The 21,116-nt window shown below is 38.5% G+C and overlaps 1 protein-coding gene across 1 annotated transcript in view; it reads left to right on the forward strand.

Moving 5' to 3' along the window:
* MYOCD (myocardin) overlaps positions 1-7,057 on the forward strand; it is a 119,965-nt gene extending 112,908 nt beyond the window's left edge. Inside the window, exons 11-14 of the mRNA XM_056117915.1 lie at positions 461-604; positions 1,867-1,995; positions 4,014-4,071; positions 6,042-7,057. Coding sequence (XP_055973890.1) covers positions 461-604; positions 1,867-1,995; positions 4,014-4,071; positions 6,042-6,613 — 903 coding nt within the window. The 3' untranslated portion in view covers positions 6,614-7,057. The remainder of the gene's footprint in view (positions 1-460; positions 605-1,866; positions 1,996-4,013; positions 4,072-6,041) is intronic.
* Positions 7,058-21,116: the final 14,059 nt, after the last annotated feature.

Genomic DNA, 21,116 nt, shown 5'->3' on the forward strand with positions numbered 1-21,116 from the left:
TCATTAAAATTTATGAGAAAATTTACCTTTCCAGGTGTTGAAGTGATATTACAGCATGTAGGATGCTTGTGTTACATGTGGCCAACAACAGTTCAATCCTCAGCACCATATATTGTCTCTTACCCTACCAGAAGTGATTCCCTGAACACAGAGCTAGGTGTGATCCCTGAGCATCACAGGGTGTGCCCCCCTGCCCCCCCCCCCCCTCCGTCAAATAGATTTTCCGTCCATTTTGAGAATTGGAGCAAGGAGTGATCCCTGATCACAGAGCCAGGTGTGATCCCTGAGCATCACAGGGTGTGCCTCCCCAAATAGATTTTCCTTCCATTTTGAGAATTGTGTAATAGAATTCAGAGATTGTGGGAAATACAAGACACCAGGATAGGAACTCATTATCTCAACAAAGGCTATTCAAATACATCATGTGACCATTTACTTTATGTTATCTTTCCTTCTACAGAATTCGGTGGCACATGAGAGTCATCCTCAAAGCTTCTCTCCCCAACCTTCTAGTCTCAACTCCCCTTTCTCTGGAGTCCAGGCAGATAGCTGTTACAGTTCTGGGGGAAATCCTTGTCCTAAAAGCCCTGGTGTACCACAAAAGGTAAGAATCTGAAAAACTTAACATTTAGAATGGAGTTTCTTTTACTTTTCTATGGTCCCTTTCTTTTAGAAGTGGGTTCAAATATAGAAATAAATGGCACTTTATATGTTATTTCCAATACAAGTTCCCTTGAAAAGGACTGAAGTGGGTGTGTAAATATGGTAGGAGCTATTCCAAGGAGTCCTTTTCTTATTGCTGTGATCCTATAAATCTGAAGGGCTCTATGGTCATAATATTTTTGTAACAACAGCAAAATACCCTCTTTTAATGGAGATGAATATTGGAATAGAGGTAAATGGAAAAATAATGCTGCAAAAAAGAGGAAGGTGCATGATTCTTGGGAAGGACTGTTGATGTAAAGAACTCCGGGGTTATGATGAAATATCTCTAAAGAATATGGAAAAGATGATTCTTATCAGTGGGTAGAAGATCAAGAACAATTTGGAGTTCTTGATCAAGAAAATATAGGAGTTTCATGGTAAGGTGATAATGAGGTGAACATGAAGTGACATGAGATGAAGGTGCTACACACCACAAGTCAGAGCAGGCTCCCTTTGGACACCAAGACTCTGAACTGGCCCATGTGTGGCATAACAGAACATTGATTCATTAACGTATGTACCCGCAGTGTCCCCAACACCCTGCAAATTACTGAAATTATCTGCACTGCACTGTTATCCTCCAGCTGTCCATCAATTAGCTCTAGTGGGTCCAGTAATGTCTCCATTGTGAGACTTGTTGTTACTGTGTTTGGCATATCGAAAACATAACGGGTAGCTTGCCAGGCTTTGCCGTGCAGGCAAGATACTCTCTGTAGTTTGCCAGGCTCTCTAAGAGGGGCGGAGGAATTGAACCCGCATCTGCCAGGTTGGCCACATGAAAGGCAAATGCCCTACCCACTGGATTATCTATTAGAAAAATTAAAGAAATTATTACAAAAATTCTTGGATTAATGGACAAACTTGCATTGAATTGAACTCTTTATTTTAATCATCTTATTTTTTTCATGAGACAACTTTTACAGAGGAGGGGAATAAAATGAACCCCTGTGATTGAATGGAATTCATTCACATTCTTTGATTCTCAAAAACTAAATCTATATTAATATGAAATATTACTAATATAGTGGAGTCATTTTCTAAGCCCCAGATATTCACTTTCCATTAAGTCATTTTTTTCTAAAATCTATCGTATAGTTTCTAAAATAGAAGCAGTTCCAGTTAGATCCATAAATTGATTCTTTCTTTGTATTTTACCCACAGATTACTGGTTTACACACTGCTGATAAGACAGGGCCAAAGTTTTCAATTCCATCCCCAACTTTTTCAAAGTCAACCTCAGCAGTTTCAGAGATTACACAGCCTCCATCCTATGAAGATGCAGTAAAGCAGGTACCATATAATTTGATATCTATAAAAGAATAAATTGACTAAATGAATGTTATTCTATACTATTTAACTTTATGCAACTGGATTCTGACATTGGGTGTATATGCTGCCTCCCTGTTAAACTGGCAAAGTGTCTAGATATTAATTTTAATGGTTTTCCAATGGTATGAAACCAAAGAGAAAACAGGTTGAGCCAGTGTCCTAGTTGCCTAGATTTATACTGCCAGCTTGACCACTTGCCACTAAGGAGTCTAGTTTATGAGTACTTGAAGTATTGTCCACACATATGATAGATACTCAAAGATATTAGAACAATTGAGGTAAAACTTTTTTTCAGCTCTCTCAAACAGTGTTTAGGAGGAACCCCTTCTATTTGATTCTTGTTTGTTTGTATGGGGGCCATACCCAGTGATACTCAAGGCTTACTCCTGGTTTTGTGCTCAAGATTCAGTCCTGGTGGGCTCAGGGGACCATATGTGGTGTCAGGAATCAAACCTTGGTTGGCTGTTTCCAAGGCAAGTTCCCTGTCTGCTTTACTGTCGCCCATTTGAGTCTTAGTCAAGTGAACCAGCAATTCCATTCTAGGACCTGTGGCTATTGTTCCCCAGATCCAAATAGAGCAGCACTTCAGGGCTTCTTAGCTGCACCTGATGACATTCTGGGGACCATGTGGTGCCAGGGATCATTGAGGGTTTGTTACATTCAAGGTATTTGCCTTGACTCATATACTATCTATGGGTCCTTTAGGTAATATTCTTTGAAGTATTTCCTACCTTCAAAATTCAGTGATGCACTAATCATCAGGGAGATGCAAATCAAAACATCAGTGAGATATCATCTCGTACCACAGAAACTGACGTACATCCAAAAGAACAAAAGCAGCCAGTGTTGGCTTAGAAAATGTTTTAGGGGCCAGAGTGATAGAACAGTGAGGAGGGCATTTGCCTTGCACATGATCAACCCAGATTTGATTCCCAGTATTCCATATGATCCCCCCAAGCACCACCAGGAGTAATTTCTGAGTGTAGAGACAGGAATAACCTCAAGAACCACGAGGTGTGCCCCCCACACACACAAAAAAAAAGAAAAAGAAAATGTTTTAAACTTAGAACATTGGTGGAGGAAATTAAACACTGGTAAAAGGATTGGTTTTATAACATTGAATGCCTGAAATACAATTATGTAAAACTGTAATTCAAGGTGACTAAATAAAAATAAGTAAATTTATCCTATTCAGTAATTTTATTGCCTAAAATTATTCATAAAAGCTATAAGACAAAAACATAGGCCAGATAAATAATATAACAGGAAAAAGGTGCTTGCCTTACTTGTGGATGACTCTGATTCAATCCCTGATATTACACATGGGCCTCCAAGCACTACCAGCAGTAATCTTTAAGCACAGAGCCAGGAATAAGCCCTGAACTCAGCTAGATGTCAAAAAAAAATTAATATAAATACAAATAAATAAATGGTGGAAACATCCCAGGTGTTAATGTACTTGAATGGTATTGTTATTTACATTAACATCCCAGGTATTAATATAAATAAAATATAGTATACATGTACAACCATATGCTAATCCAGTCTTTGAAAGGGAGAAACTTCTCACATGCTACATAAGTGATCTTTGAATATATTTCTCAAAGTAAAATAATCTGCTCACAAAGATACCCATTATTTGAGGAATCTAGAGTAGTCAGGTTCCTAAGCTCAGACTGCAGGGGCTGGGGAAAGGACTAAATAGGAAGTGGGCTTTTAGTGAGGATGACATTTTATGAAAAAGAGATGGATGGTGTGATGGTTGTTTAACAATATTTAAGTACTTAATGCCACTAAAGTGTGAATTCTAAATGGTTTAGATAGTAAATTTTTGTTGTAATTTTTTTACTATGATTTAAAAACACACCTGAACCAAGACTAGTCAGACCAAAAACCTACAGTGCTACCTTTAATGATTTCCAAGTGGAATGGTATCCACCTTCTAATTGCTCTGTTTGCTTTTGGTTAACTTGCAATAGCAAATTACTCGGAGTCAGCAGATGGATGAACTCCTGGATGTCCTCATTGAAAGTGGAGGTAAGACTATTTTATGATTATCTATCCTGCATATGTTTCAGGAAGTTAATTCCTTGTAAATGGGAGTTCTTCTAAGTGGGACCAAAATCCATCCAATGTAGAGAATAGCTTTATCTGAGCATCCTGTCCATGCTTGAAGCAGTAAAAGATGGTACAGTCCAGCAAACAAGCACCCCTATAGTTCCCCAAATCAAACCAGTTTGTAAGATGATCAGCTATCTGCTATACTTACTTTCTGACCTTTAGCCAAACAAATTCTCCTTCCTGATAATCCCTGTGTGTGTATACTTCCAGGCATCATTTCAGATGTTTTTCTATACAGGCTCCCCAGTGAACTCCCAGGTGTACATTAACATAGCACCTGAATGTATGGCAGTTAGTACACACTGTCATTTTCATAGTTCACCTCAAAGACTCACTCAGCCTTAAGACTATAGCATGTGCAAGACACTCACAACTGCAAATTCTTGGTTACCCGCCAGTGCTGTTCAGACTTAGTACCATATGAAGGAGCAAACACTTACAAGCACCAAACTCCTGAATATTACACACATCACTCAAACTTGGACTTGGAAGTAAATGGGTTATATTGGTGGAAGGAAAGGGAAGCTCATGAAGTGACTGGTGTTGGAACATGCTATACCTGATACACAACCATGAAAAACTAAAACTTTGTAATTCACAGTAATTCTATAAACAATAATAATGATAAATGTGCTCCCCAAAGCAAGTTACAATGCAATACCAATGCAACGTCACCAATGCAACAACTCCCCAAGGCACAGTTGTTGCACTGGTGATGAAGGAAAGTGAAATACAGAAGGGACCTATAGACAACAAATAAATAATATGTGGCTTGCTCTTCATGCCCATGTTCTCCCTTAAACATGGATTTCACTAACTTGACTCTGTTTCTTTGCTTGTTTATTTCTATTCAGGGGAAACCCACATTCTCTCTTGATCATGTATTTCTCTCTTTCTCTTCCCTCACATTTTTCTAAATAAGCTTAATAAAAACTATCTTGCTTCACAAAGAATAAATAAATAAATAAATAAACTGTATCATGAGAGTGGTATGATTCCAAATAGCTGAGAAATTTTTGCTACAGGATAATGAGTTGTAAGAATGGGAGAGCACATATCAGGAGTGGAAAATTCTGCTTGAAATTGAATTTTCAGAAGAGTACAGTATTTGGGGATGACAATGTCCAACATGAGTATTTTAGATTCTAATAGATAAATTATTATAGTTAAAGGGAGTTGTCAAAGAACAAATGACTTGCTTCTGAGAGGATGCCAAAGTCACAGAGAAGAACAAGCGTGTAAATGAATAAAGGAGAATAGAGTTTTCAATAGATGAGAAGGGATCAGGAGGTTTGGAGATACAGAGCCGTAGAACCATCAAAACCACTAAGGGGTCAAATAACAAAGAACAGTAACAAGCAGGTAGTGGCATTTGGATACCATCCAAAGACTCAGCTGACTGACGTTATAGTGTAGTGTCAGTAGACAGCCAAATGTCAGTGAAGACAAAAGTTAAAATTTTGGGTTTTGAGAGTTTGTAATCATGGAATGTAATTTTAAGAAAGGTTCTGGGGGAAGAAGTTTACTTGGGCAAGAGAACATCAAGAGATAAGATTGAGAGAATGGTGGAGAGATAGAAAAGAGGTGCAGGGCTCTTGCCTTGTACATGGGCAACTCAGGTTCTATCTCCAGTATCCCGTATGGTACCCTGAGCACCACCTGAAGTGATCTCTGAGTGCTGAGAACCAGGAGTAATCCCTCAGCACTGCCTGGTGTAGTCTCTAAACAAAACTTAAAGCAAAAAGAACAGTGATGAGTTTGATGATGGGATATAGCCCATGGCCATCTCCTGGGTCTAAATGAAACTCATTCATCAAAAAATTCATATAGTGAGTCCTGCTCACTTGTAAGTGATTTAACATCTCACAATGTGTTTCTACCAACAGAATTGCCAGCTGATGTCAGAGAGGATAATTCATGTCTTCAAAAAGTCCCAAAGATACCTGGGACTTCCCACAGTCCTGGTGCTGCACTCCCTAAATGTTTGACTTCCTTTGATCAAGTGTCTTCAGGGGTGCAGCTCCCATTAGATCAGTATGGAACTGACAGTGATGAGCATCTTGAAGTCTTATTAAATTCCCAGAGTCCCTTAGAAAAGGTGAGTGATGTCACCCTTCTGAAAATTGGGAGTGAGGAGCCTCCTTTTGATGGAGTAATAGATGGATTGTCTGGGAAGGCTGCAGAAGACCTCTTCAATGCACAGGAGATCTTGCCTGGCCCCCTCTCTCCCATGCAGACTCAGTTTTCACCCTCTTCTGTGGACAGCAATGGGTTGCCATTAAGTTTCACTGAATCACCTTGGGAAACCATGGAATGGCTTGACCTCACTCCACCAAGTTCCACACCAGGATTTAGTTCCCTCTCCACCAGTGGACCCAGCATCTTTAACATTGATTTTCTGGACGTCACAGATCTCAACTTGAATTCCCCTATGGACCTTCACTTACAGCAGTGGTAGAATGCCTGACACATGCTAAGGAAGACCAATTGGAATTCCATGGGGAAAGCACACAATCATAAATACCAATAGAATCCAGAAGGAAAAATAACAAGGTAAAGGAAAAGGAGGAAAAGGATAGGAGGGAATCAAAAAGAAGCAGTATGTGTCAATTGAGGAAATATACATGTTTTTGTATGATGAAATATTTGCAATGTTCAGTGACTGTCAATAATTTCAACAATACATTTTAAAATGTGCTTTCCCAGATAAATAATACCAAAAGAAAAATTTATCGCTGCCTTTTCAAACACAAACCTTGTTTTGTTCCTTAACTTTTATCAGGTATTACTGGAGCATAAACTTACATTTTAGGTTTATTCTTGCGAATTTATGAATTTGCAAGAAATTGTGTAGAAAGAAAATATAGACTCTTTACAGAGTTCAGGGAAATAAGTCCTCAGAGGTTACATATAACATAGCATGAGGGAAGCTACTTCTCATTTCTCCATTACCTACTTAAAAACAGTTCTCTTTCTTAGGGAGATGGGGGTGAGGGATGTTTAAAAAAATAGAAACAGTCCATTCCCAGGAAATTGAAGTCAACAGTGTTCCTGACAGATGAATATCCCACTGGAGCAGTTCTAATCCTTTATCCAGAACTCAGTGTGTTGGGGAGACCTGTGTTTGCTCCAGAGGATGCTTATCAGAATTCCCCTCTGAATCACCCCGTGGTTGAATTACTCCACAGTCTGTGGTGATAAAGATTGTGAAACAGGCAAAAGCCCTCCCACAATAGGAGATTCTTCGACTTAATTCTCCTTCGATTCAAAGAATAAAGATGACCATGTAAGCAGTTTGGAAGGATACCACTAGCCTCAGGAAGTTATATCAGGGAAAACTCAGAACTAGAGATAATTTCATGTCATAGGAATAAATGCAATGGGTTGCTACAACAGTATGAATTTTATGGAGGACCATTTTGTTTTGTTTTCTTATTTGGAAGTAGGGTGGGAAGTCTACCTACTATGTGTTTTTCCCATTACATTTTATTTTTAAGATATCAAAAATTTTTTTAAAGACCACCCTGCCCCGACATTGAAAGAACTTCTTAGAGCTAACAAACTGCCATGGTTTTGATGAAGCCATATTCTCAAAAATTTGAAATTCCGGTTCCTACTGGGGAACTCATTTTCTATATACAAAATTTACTGCAAAAGGAATTCATAATAATTTAGTTAGGAGGAAACTGATAGATCAGACTATCAGTCATAAAGCTCCTTCTCTCTTAATTTTATTTACAATAATCATTGATTTGAGTTACTCTGGAGGAATTGGAAATCATTATATTGTAAATATAAATATGAATTATATTTACAGGAAAAAGTATTTTAGGTCTGGGATTCTGAAATGAAAAACAGATGCACATTGTAAAGGATATAAGAATTAAAAGATCTTGACCTAATGTGCATTCTTTATTACCTCTAGTAGTTGGGAGTTTAAAAAACTCAATGCAGTCTTTCTAAGAATCACTGTGGCTCAAATTTACCGTTTTATAGTGTGCATGCTGTAGAAAGTAGCTATTGCTTTTTTAGAAAATTTAAATCACCAAGGCACTGTTTTCTATTTTTGTAAAAAAAAATGTTCACTGTGCACTTATGGAGAAAATAACCAAAAATTGTTGTGAGTTTTAGAAGTTCTCTTTTTGTTAAACCAAAGATTTAGAAATCATTCCATTGTGAACTTGTAAACATGTGTGAACACAGAGTGTTTTTGGTTACTGCTACTCTGAAAGCTGCCAGATCTTATTCTGTGGGATATAAATATATAATATATTATATAATATATATTAGTAGATATATGCATATGTATGTGTAGATATACATTAATACATACACACATACATAGGTATATATGTACATACACACATATATGTATGTGTATGTCTCTTGAAAAGCAGTTTTACAGAGTTCATACCAAAAGCCTATAATCCTAAATCTGCTGTGAAATGATTCTTGGTCTTTCTCACTATGAGTTTCTGATTAGCCATTCAGACTACACATTGCCTCTCTTTGTATGACTAATGGGTCCAACCCAATGACTCACAGCCACTTGCTTACTATGAACAAGCTCATCTTGACAGTAAATATGGATGTGAAAAGACAGATCAGCTTCTCCATTCATAGCTGGAAATGGTAATAACATCTCTTACAGATGAGCATAAAACTAGCATGAATTTTTTACATTCCTTGATCTGCACTATTCTTTAAAAAATTCACTCAGTAAAATTTCCATGTTGTTTTTATATTAGTCATCAGAATTGAAAAGATAGAGGAAAATTACCTGTCTTTTTTCTGAAGAGAAGCTACAGAGAAGAAAACCTCACTTATACATTCCTCACATCTGTTTATTCTTTGGATTTTGAAGTTTTATTTGGATCTTGACAAAGCTCACTGGTCAATACCTTTTTCCATGTGCCATGTTCTCAGAACTGTGTGTTATTTCTTCTCACCTCACTTCCTTTGGAAAATAAGCTCACGTGTCTCTAATTCTTATATAACTGCCTCCCCCCCCCCCCCCCAGTATGATATGGTAAGGAAACATCAATTATTTTTAAGACTGTGCTTGTCCAGTATTCAAAATAATAAATGGGATCATTTTTAATGGAATCATTTTAGGATTCTATCTGGGACTGATATTATCTAGGACTGATATATCCTCCTTACCAAAACAAAAACATACATAGCTTCCATTTACTGCTAAAAACAAAAACTCTTGCCACAGAGTAACCCTTGGATTAATTAGACTCAACTTCCTCCCACAGATCCCATGAATGTATCACATAAATTTACATCAATTTGTATGTCTCATATTGGAGATTTTTATTTTAAGTTCTTTTAAATTCTTAATATGTCTTCTTTTCTGGTGATGAATTGAGTATGAATAAGAAATGTACTGACCCTAATGAAGTTTCTTAATGCTTTTAGAACCTGGAAGTGATCACATGTAATTTTATTAACACTCTTGGCGTCCCTTTCTTAATACATACCTGCAGAGTTCTGCAGCCATTTCTTAGCAGCCCTACTTGTAATGAAGTTATTGAGAAAACATACATTTTATTATATAAGAGATTGGGGATGGAAGGAAGGAATTTGAAAAAGGAAGAGAGGAAGAAAGAAGAATTTTTTAAAAAAATACTTATTTTCAATTATAGTAACTTTTCTAAAAATAAATGCTCAGTTTGCTGAAAACTCCTGCATCAATTTTACTAATTAAAGGATAATTATTTGATGTCTAATCTAGGTAAAACATAAAAGTCTTCATATTTTCAATACAAAATTGACTCAGATGATGAGTGAGAAACTATAGTTGCTATAAGCAAGAACTCTGGGAATCTTTCAGTCCTCAAACTGAAAATTCACTTGCTGTTATTTAAAGTGGTCTTAATTTTTTCAACATGGAGACTAGATTGCTCCAGTTTTAGCTAATAACTCTTTTCCACACAAATTATAAAATACCAGCTAATATTTCTTTCATTAATGATCAAATACCAGTGGATATTACTTGGAAATTTTCCCTCTAATTAAATATCTGTGAGTATTGGTGTTTTTTTTCACTGCCACACACAAAATATACAACCCCCCCCCCTTTAAAATCAGAAGGGAGAAGGAAACAGTTTTATTCCATTGTCTATCCTCAATTTTCATAAACTTTCTAGATAAAAGGGACAGTTCCTAGAGAAGTGATGGGATGTCGATTTCTAGCCTTTATGAAAAAAGTTGCAGAAAGAAGTCAACCTGTTGTCCTCTGTCAAATCTCTGTGAATTCTTCACAGTGAGAATCCCACAAATAATAGCACCCCATTTGCTGTCATATGTGACAAATTTTGATTAATCTATAGTTTTCATTGTTCTACCAACCCTGTACAAACCAGAGAGGTAATTCTGAAACTGAAATTACTAATATTTTATTAGACAGATAATATTGCTAAGCATGCAGGGTTCAGGTTCTGGAAAGAGATGTCTCTATAATTGTAAGACATGTTAGATTTAGATTAAGAAGCCAAGTTTGATTCTGGAATCCAAAATTTTAGAGGAGCCTTGGCTAGGGTGAAACTATGCTTGCGAAGATAATTTTAAGACAGATATCTGGAAAAAAAATTCTCTGTCAGCTGCCAGGTTAATTGTTCTGACTCACTGAAATAATATATGAGTAAACTCTCTTCCAATTCTGGGTTTTGTGATTTGCTCTGTAGATTAAGACAAATTCCTAACCATCTCTTATGTTGATTTTAACCACCTGTATCCAACATGGATACTGGTAATATGTGTCTTTCATAAATCATTTAACATGTCCCAAGTATTAATGAGAAGGGGAGATATTAATGATGGGAATCCCAGAAACCATTCTAATGTTTTTCAAGGAAAGAGATCCCAAAGTGCTTCTGGAAGTTTCGTCAGTGATTACACAGTGAAGGAAGAAGAAAGCACAAGACTGGGTGCTTAAAACTCTCCTTTGGTTAAAAGCAAGAGATATTTTGTAAAGACATCAAAGAAGTAAGCTTACTTTGTCTGTGAAAACCTTGTGTATTGTTTTCAAATTGGTCTCCTTTGCTCAGCTGTACATAACCAGAAAGAAAAGTGGGTTATTAGGGTAAAAGAAGCAATGGCTAAATACCAAAGTTGGCATGTGTTCTTTTTTAATTATATATTTTTAAATAAAATGTTTACTTTAAAAAGAGATTCAAGTTTTCTTTCTTAACTAAATGATTGACCAGACACTGAATTTCTGCCCCCGATGTATGTTATTTCATTTTATCCTCACAAGGACACCTAAAGTAGCACTATTATTATCCCTACTTACAAATGGGCTGGAGTGATAGCACAGTTTGCCTTGTGCACAGCCGACCCGACTGACCCAGGTTTAATTCCTCAACCCCTCTTGGAGAGCCCAGCAAGCTACCGAGAGTATCTCGCCCGCACAGCAAAGCCTGACAAGGTACCTTCAATGTATTCAATATGCCAAACACAGTAACAATAAGTCACATTGGAGATGTTATGGGGCCCACTCGAGCAAATTTATGAACAACAGGAGGACAGTTACAGTGACAATGACTTACAAATGGGGAAACAGACTCAAAGAACTAATAATACATGTAATGGCTGGAGCGATAGCACAGCGGGTAGGGCGTTCGCCTTACAAGCGGCCAACATGGCCGACCCGAGTTCGATTCCTCCGCCCCTCTCGGAGAGCCCGGCAAGCTACAGAGAGTATTCGATATGCCAGACACAGTAACAACAAAGTCTCCAATGGAGACGTTACTGGGCCCGCTCGAGCAAATCGACGATCAACGGGAGGGCCTTTATCTTTTTATCTTTAAGGTTACATAAGCATAAAGAAATACAGAGTAATGATCAAAGTATGCATATCTCCAAACTACTGATCTTAGTTGAATATTGGACAGCTCACCTATACTTACTACAGTTTATGATAATAGAATTAGAACTCCCGGGAAAGAGACAGACTCTCAAATTTTATACATTCTATTAAGTGCACAACCACTAAAAAATCAAAACGTGTTATTAAGCAGCTGAGAAAATATGGTAATGCGGAATAAATTGAGCAGAGGATAACCTATAAGATATATACTGACTCCCAGAATAAGACCTGCTTTTTATCTGCTTCTCTTTCCTAGATTTATTCCTGACAATTTTCTACCAATTAATATATAAATCACATGAACTGTGATATTGTGGAAAGAGGCCTTTCCACAGAGCAATGGTCAAATTATATTGATATAAGTATATAATACTTATAAAGAATATCTGGTGGGACTCCGCGCCAGACTGTTTTCACTTGGAGCACCCCAGAGTAAGGTGGGTGAGAGCCCTCTCTGCTTCAAGGGACCCAGCCCCAGCAGCCGACCTCCACTACCCAACTGCCGCCCCGCTCCAGGCCGCTTTCTGGACACATCATAAGACACTTCCTACCCATTTTTCATAATTACTGTATCATATTTGATCATGTTCAGACATTAGCCAATAAAATATACCTCCAGTGGTATATACCTCCAATACCTCCAGAGAGCCTGGTAAGCTACTGAGAGTATCCCGCCCGCACGGGCAGAGCCTGGCAAGCTACCCATGGTGTATTCGATATGCCAAAAACAGTAATGATAAGTCTCATTACTTGACCCTTAAAGAGCCTCCAATCGTTGGGAAAGATGAGTAAGGAAAGGCTGCTAAAATATCTTGGCTGGGAGGAATAGTGAGGTTACTGGCGCCCACTCGAGTAAATCGATGAACAATGGGATGGCAGTGATACAGTGAAAGAATATCTAGTGATTCCAAGCCCTATTTTTTTTTGTTTTGTTTTTGGGTCACACCTGGAAATGATTGGTGGTTATTTCTAGTTCTACATTCAGGAATCAATCCTAGTGGTGTTTGGGGAACTATATGGGATGCTGGAGGTCGAACCCAGATCAGTCATATGTAAGGCAAGTGCTCTACCTGCTTTACTATCTCTTTTCCCCCTTCAAGCCCTAATTTAAAAAACAACTGATCTTGCATTATGCCATGACACTGCCTTCCAAAGAATGCCAGAAGAAATCTCACAGCTGGCTCTTATAGTTGTTGGGATTGTCATAACGGCCATTACTGAACTCAGCTATGAACAAGAGAATAAGTCACAAATTCATTCACTGCCTTGCCAGAATCTCCTATTCAGTTGTGATCAACGTAGTATGATTCTCCAAATATCATACATGATAGTAGATAGGGTAATTTATTTCCAAGCAAGACTAGAGCAATAGCACAACAGATAAGGCACTTGCCTTGCATGCAGTGTACCCTTTGATCCCCAGCACTGAATATGGTCCTTTGAGCACTGCCATGAGTAATTCCTAAATACAGGGCCAGGAGTAAGCCCTAATAACCACCATATGTGGCCAAAAAAAGCCAAAAATGCATTTCAAGGGAAAAATGAAGTGGCCATAATGTTTGGTCCATAGTCTACTTGCAGCACGCATCCTTCATCCTAAGCAAGTCCTCAAAGCATCATTTACTTTGTGGTCCCTTCTCTATCCCAGCTGTCTTTTCCCCCAGCGAGTGAGGCCAGCTTTAAAGCCGTGGAGTGATTTCCCTGGCCCTTATCTCTATCTTTTGATGTTAGTCTCCCATTCTGTTACTTTATATTTCACAAATGAATGCAGTTATTCTATGTCTGTTCCTCTCTCTCTGACTAATTTCAGTAAGCATGATACTCTCCATGTTTATTCAATCATATGCAAATTTCATTTAGAAAGATTATTGTCATGGGGTTTTGTGCCATCTTTCTGTAGAGGGTTGGTGTGCCTGTAGGGGTTTTTCTTTCTTACAGAAGCCCCTTTAGTCCTTCCTTAAAGGTTGGTTTTATGTCTATGAAGTTCCTGAGCTGTTGTTTATCCATGACATAATGCATTGTTCCTTAGAGTTCTAGTGAGAGGTTAGCCGGATAAAGTATTCTTGGTGAAGTGCTCCATTTCATTGAGTTTTTTCACTATATCCCATCATTGTCTTCAGGCTTGGAAGGTTTCCTCAGATAAATCTGCTGTATTCTTTAATATTAGGCTTGTTCAGTTTCTTGCGTTCATCATTTATTTTGGTGAGTTGGAATAGGCTAGTGGACTATTAGCTGATTGTGTTTGCGACAGCCAGGCTGTCCTCCACAGAATTAGGTAATGTAGATTGAAATGTGAGTCCAAAGTGCTGGGAAAGGGATAAATAACTGTGGTCGCAAGAGCAGCTGCTGCCCTGGAGGTTGTGTTGGTGCCTGAGCAAGATTAAAGGCCCACTTTTGATGCAGTCCTAAAACTTGCCGGGGGGGATGTCCTCTGCCTTTCTGGCTGGGGGGTGGGGGGAAGGAGGTTTTTGCAGTTCCCTGGGTCGGTTTTCTGGGCATGCCGCCCCAAGTATAATCTTTTCATTAAAGCATTTGTCTCAAATACTGCAAGCCCTGGTTTTGAACCCTGGCACATCAAATGATTTCCTGAGCACTGCCAAGAGTGGTCCTTGAGAACACCATCAGGGGTGAGCCCCAAGAACAGCCTCAGAATATCTGAGAATAGGTATGGCCCGAAAACAAAAAGAATTAATGTCAGTAATAATGATCACTGGGCTCACCTGCAGGTCTGAGACCCTCCCACCTTAGTGCTGTGTGCCCCCAACTCAGTGCAGGGGAGTGAAAGACACAAATGTCCTTTCTCCAAAATGATTTCGTAACAGCCTCTTCACTTACCCTGGAACCACATAAACTTCATGTCATCATAAACTGCTGGAAAAAACATTGACCCACAGTGGAATTAGCCTCCTCAGTGACTGCTCCATTTTAAATGGTGAGGTGCGCTCGCTCTCTCTTTTCCTTTACACCACTGAATCTTATTCTCTTCCATCCAGTCTTTTTCCAGCAAGTACAGCCTTGGATCCTGGATAGGCACTGGCTAGTTGGGCCACTCATCACTTCCTGAAGGTGAGTGATTCACCTTGGCCAGGCCCTGTGGAGTCAGACTGTAACATTCCATAGGATCTTAGCCTGAAGCTGATCCTATCCCCTTCCTCATTAGAGCTCCAGTTGTCTGTTGTTTTGCAATATTTTCTCCAGCTCAAACAATTAATGGAGACTTAAACAGGAAGCACACAAATAAAGTGTCATAGCTTGACCCACCATTGCTGGAATACTGAGCCACGTGACCACATAAAAGTAGCCTCTGTTCGCCTCTGTTCGTTAAACCTCAACACTAATATCTCTGGAGCTATTCCACAATATTTGGGTATTCTTCACCACTGCTAGGGTTTGAAACACTCAGGCCACTCCCATAAGAATAAACTACAAAGATTCACCACAGAGCACAACAATGGGAAAGCCCATGAAGCCGAAAGGATTGAAGATAATAATGCAGAAAACTCTACCAGTACCACTTTAGGGACATATTGATTTGATTGTTTAATGAACAAAAAAATTATGTCACAGTTAGTTATAAAGCACAAGGAAATATGAGAACAGAATTGAGAAAAATTCAAACAGAAATAAAAGTACTAAAGAGTAGAGTAGGTGAAACAAACTCAATTAATGTTTCAACCGCTGAATTAGAAAGGTTGGGGAAACAAAGTGTTGTAAAGGGTGCCCCAAATCTCTAAACACCAACAAAAAATTGAATAAATTCTGAAAAGAAATGGACAGCACACTAAAGAGCTAGGGGATGAATTCAAGAGGAGCAATTTAGGATTCACTGGACTCTAAGAAATAGGAAAGTGATATAAACAAAGAACTACTAGTCGTAGCTAACAATTTCCCAGACTTGGGGATCACTGCTTCCAGATTCAAGAGGCCCAAAGGATTCCAGGAAAATTAGACATGAAAATAAAACTTGGGACATAGCTTAGTTCACAGTACCGAAGTATGTCTGCCAGAAGCCACTGGATTCCGAGATTGGCTTGTGTGTCTCTGGGATCATGGCCATTCAGGAGGAGATGAGCCGTTCATGGGCAGCAACCAAGGGTCTCGTCCAGGCAGGGAGAAGGTACTTTTATTTATTTTTAACCTTTAATTGAATATCCATGAGACAGACAAAGTTGTTCATGATTGGGTTTCAGTCATACAATGGTCCAACACCCATCCCTCTACAAAGTACATTTCTCACTACCAATGTCTCCTATTTCCTCCCACCATCTCCCAACACCCCTTCCCTCACCCAGCCCCCTCCCCACAGGCTACCTCTATGGCATGCACTTCTCTTCTTTCTTTCTCTCCTTTTGTGCATTATGGTTTGCAATACAGGTACTAAGAAGTCATCGTGTGTTCAGTATTTGCTTGTTTCAGTATTTTTAATTGGGAAAGTAAGACTAGAGTAACTTATTTAATTGGGTGACAGCTTTGGGGTGTGCCAACCCGGGAGGGGAAGGGTGTTTTTCCTTCGCCTTTTCCCCCTCAGGGGCAGCATAGTGACCGCCATCTTTCAGAGCCTATTGGGCAGAGAGGTACGAGCTTGCAGTGATGGGGCACGCGGGGCCTCTCGGGATAGGGGGCAGAACTGGCCCTTCACACCCACCTGGAGGAGAGCCCAAGTTGCCACCCATGAACGGCTCCTCCACTCCTGAACGGCCATGATCCCAGAGGCACACAAACCAATATCAGAACCCAGAGGCTTCTGGCAGTAATCATTCTGGACTTAATTACTAAAGTACTAGAAATTCAAAATCATATCCTCTTCATTATCAGCAATAAAAAACAAATTATCTAATGATGCCTTTTCAGCAGGTCTGATTGTTGGGGGAAATTCTAAATAACAATAGTGGGTCTTCTGTCAAAAAATTGAATGTAAACAAAGTAAAGAGAGAGTAAGGGGAAAATCACCAGTCACACAGGCAGTGGGAGGGATAGAATGGGGGCTATACTGGGCTATTGGTGGTGGAACATGTGCACTGGTGAAGGGATGGGTGCTTGATCACTGTATGACTGAGACTTAAACCTGAAAGCTTTGTAATTGTTCTTATGGTGATTCAATTAAAAATAAACAAATAAAAAAATAAATAAATATAAAAAGACTCTATAGTCCAGAAGAGAATGGTGAGCTACAGTAAGAAAGCTGAATAAAATTAACACCTCACCAAGAATGCCATATGCAACTAGATTATCTTTCATATTTGAAGGAATCATGCAAACTTTCATAAACTTGAAATCAGTTTTGCAAGAAATATTAAAGGAGCTTCTTTAAAAGACAGTAAATAAGTAGAAGTAAAGATAAACAAATGGAACCACATTAAATTTAGAGGCTTCTGTGTCACAAAGGAAATCATAACCAACATATAAAGCATACATAATGAGAAAAATTATTTTCCCACCACTTATCTGATAGTAGTTAAAATCAAAGATATATAAGACACTGGTAGAACTGTACAAGAAAAAAATCCAACTCCATCAAAAAAAATGGGGAGAAGAGATGAATAGAACTTCCTCAAAGAAGAAATACTTTTTCAAAAAGCACACGAGGGCTGGAGCGATAGCACAGCAGGTAGGGCATTTGCCTTGCACACGGCCGACACGGGTTCGATTCCCAGCATCCCATATGGTCCCCCGAGCACCGCCAGGAGTAATTCCTGAGTGCAGAGCCACGAGTAACCCCTGTGCATCGCTGGGTGTGACCCAAAATGCAGAAAAAAGAAGGCACATGAAAAAAATGCTGTACATCACTTGTCATCAGGAAGATGTAAAACAAAACAACAATGAGATATCATCTCATACCACAGAGACTGACACACATTTAAAAAAACAACCAGTGTTGGCCTGGATGTGGGGAGAAAGGGATTCTCATTCACTGCTGGTAGGAGTGCTGATTTATCTAGCCTTTTGGAAAACATTATGGACATTCCAAAAAAAATCTATAAATTAAACTTCCACTTGGCCCAATAACTCCACTTCTTGAAATATACCCCAAGCAACCCCTGCCTTAAAAATGGAGAAAAGACACTTCTCAAAGGGAGACAGGCAGATAGCCAGTAGACACATGAAGAAATGCTCAGTATCACTTACTGGGGAAATCAAAATGAAAATGAGATATTATCTCACCAGTGAAAATGACACATGTCAAAAATAGAAACAATCTGTGCTGGCAGAGATGTGGTGAAAAAGGAACTCTAATCCACTGCTGGTGGGAATGCTATTTAGTCCAACCCTTGTGGAAAGCAGTATGTGAACACTTGGTAAACTTAGAATTGAGCTGCCATATGACCCAACAATTCCACCTCTGGGCATTTACCCCAGGACATAAAAACATCAAGTCAAAAGGATATTTACACACCATTATTCATTGCAGTACGTATTACAGTAGCTAAAATATAGGATTAACCTTGGTGTCCACACTGTCTGTCACTATCCTCCTGTTGTTCATCGATTTGCTCAAGTGGGCCCAGTAACGTCTCCATTTTGAGACTTGTTGTTACTGTGTTTGGCATATTGAATACGTCACGTGTAGCTTGCCAGGTTTTGTTGTGCAGGCACGATATTATTAGTAGCTAGCCGTGCTCTCCGAGAAGGTCAGAGAAATCAAACCTGGCTTGGCCAGGCTGGCTGCACACAAGGCAAACATCATACTGCTGTGCTATCGCTCCAACCTTGGTGTCCAGTGACAGATAAGTGGATTATGAAGGTGTGGTTTATATACACAATGGAATATTATGCAACTGTTTTCTGATACTTTGTAAATAGTTTATATTCCAGACCCAGAGTGATAATACATTGGGTAGGGTATTGCATGCATTCAGCTGACCCAAGTTTGATCCTGGGCACCTCATATGCTGCCTCCAACCCCCACCAGTTCATCAGAAGTGATTCCTGAACACAGAGCCAAGATTAAGCCTAAGAATAGCTGGGAGCGACCCAACCCCCACCCCCAATTGTACTAATTTTGAATTAAGCTTCCTTTACCTTTAAAAAACGTTTTCCTAGAATTTTATGCTAATTTTTCTTCATCAACTACTCTGACAAATTTATTCCTTTTTTAATTTCAGATATCATATGTTTTCCTTTTTTATTTTATTGAACTGCCTACTTTATTTCCTCTTATTTTTATAGCATTCTTTCTGGTCATCTTATAATTTACCAACTTCACTTTAGGCAATGTCAAATATGCTATTTTCTACCTCCATTGATCTTCTTAGTCTGGGAGTCATATATTTCTTGTCCAAGAACTCTTATTGAACATGACTCTTTTAGTAGCAACTGGCTTCTGTCATATTAAAGAAATGTACTTTCAGTTCTCACCAAAAATACAAATTAGAGTTTAAAAATATATTTCCCTTTCTTCCTGCATAACTTTTCACTGAAAACCATTTCTCTGAGTTCTTGGTCAAATTTCCTTGTTTCATGGAAACAATAGACTATATAGAAGCACAAATTTTGAATATAGTCTATATAGAAGCACAAACAAAAAAATCTCAGTTTGAGTCCCATCTGGGACACTTGATCAGTATTTATTTAAACCCTGTGAGATTTAATTTATCTGATGGAGTAATAGAAGCTTTATTTCAAAATTCTTTTATGAATTAAATAAAGTGATTAGCAGTTAGTAGCAGTTAGTCATGTGATTTACATTACAGTGTCTAGCCTTAATTGTGGTCTTGTGATCTTCCATAACTTAGTGTTTTTTTTATTAAAGATTTCATTATAATACCGAGATTTACCAAGTTGTTCATAATACAGTTGTTTCAGACATCAAATGTCCCAACACCAATACTACCACCAGTGTGACCTTCCCTCCACAATGCACCTAGTTTCCTACCCATCACCCCATCTGCTACCTTGAAGGAACAAATTTACTTCATATTATTTGTCACAATACAAAGGCAGATAGAATTACCAAAACTTATATTAATAAGGAGTTGGAACGATAGCACAGCAGGTAGGGCATTTGCCTTGCACGGGGCCGACCTGGGCTGACCCGGGTTCAATTCCTCTGCCCCTCTCAGAGAGCCTGGCAAGCTACTGAGAATATCGCATCCACATTGCAAAGCCTGGCAAGCTACCTGTGATGTATTCGATATCCCAACAACAGTAACAACAAGTCACAATGGAGACTGGTGCCTGCTCGAACAAATCGATGAACAATGGGAGAACAGTGCTACAGAGCTACAGTTCTATTTGATACTGTCAAGTATGGTAGCCAGTAACCACATGCATTTTGTGGATATTTGAAATATGATTAGTGTAGTTGAATTCCTAGCTTAATTTAATATGAATTTGAATAACCAAATTCCTCTAAGTGATTTCCAGTTGGAGAGGGCAAGTGTTTGGACACATGAAATTGATAAAAATCTCTTTAATTCTGGGAATTCTAAGTGGAATATCAAATTCCAAGGAAACTTTTATCAGACAAATAATTCTAATACATTGTTTATGCCAGTTAAAAAACATATTTTATTAGTTAAAGCAATCTTACAGCCTAATAACTGGTCAATAAGAACAAAGTATATATAATCCTCCCATAAATCAGTCATAATTTTTCTTCTTCTCTCCATATAAGCCATCCTTTAATTCTCCCCAATCTCTCCTTTTATAAATGTATTTCATTTTAATTTTTAAATACATTCTTCTAAAGGAAGAAACTAAATTTCAATCTATGTTGCCTTTTTATTCCACTTCTTGGCCATTTCTATATCATCTTTGCTTTCTACAGTGTTCACATCAACTAATTCTGCTACTTTTTATAGATATTCATGGCATAGTCAAGGCACAATTGTGACAAACAAATCACTTCATGTGGCTTAGTGAAGGGAACTCTGGAACATCACAGAATTGTTGTATGTATAATTTACAGTCCACACAGACCAATGTGTTGCTCTTCCACTTTAGTAGGCATGGAGTCTCTGAGCCTAGCTTTTACTCTGAAAGTGGTCCACTGACTAACAAGTGTTCTTGGATCTTCCAAAAAGATATGAAATATATCTTCAACCTGTCTTTACCCAACCTGTTTTGTCAATGGGAATCATTACAG

Source organism: Sorex fumeus, unplaced genomic scaffold (genome assembly GCF_029834395.1).
Source record: "Sorex fumeus unplaced genomic scaffold, SorFum_2.1 ptg000036l, whole genome shotgun sequence".
Classification (NCBI taxonomy): domain Eukaryota; kingdom Metazoa; phylum Chordata; class Mammalia; order Eulipotyphla; family Soricidae; genus Sorex; species Sorex fumeus.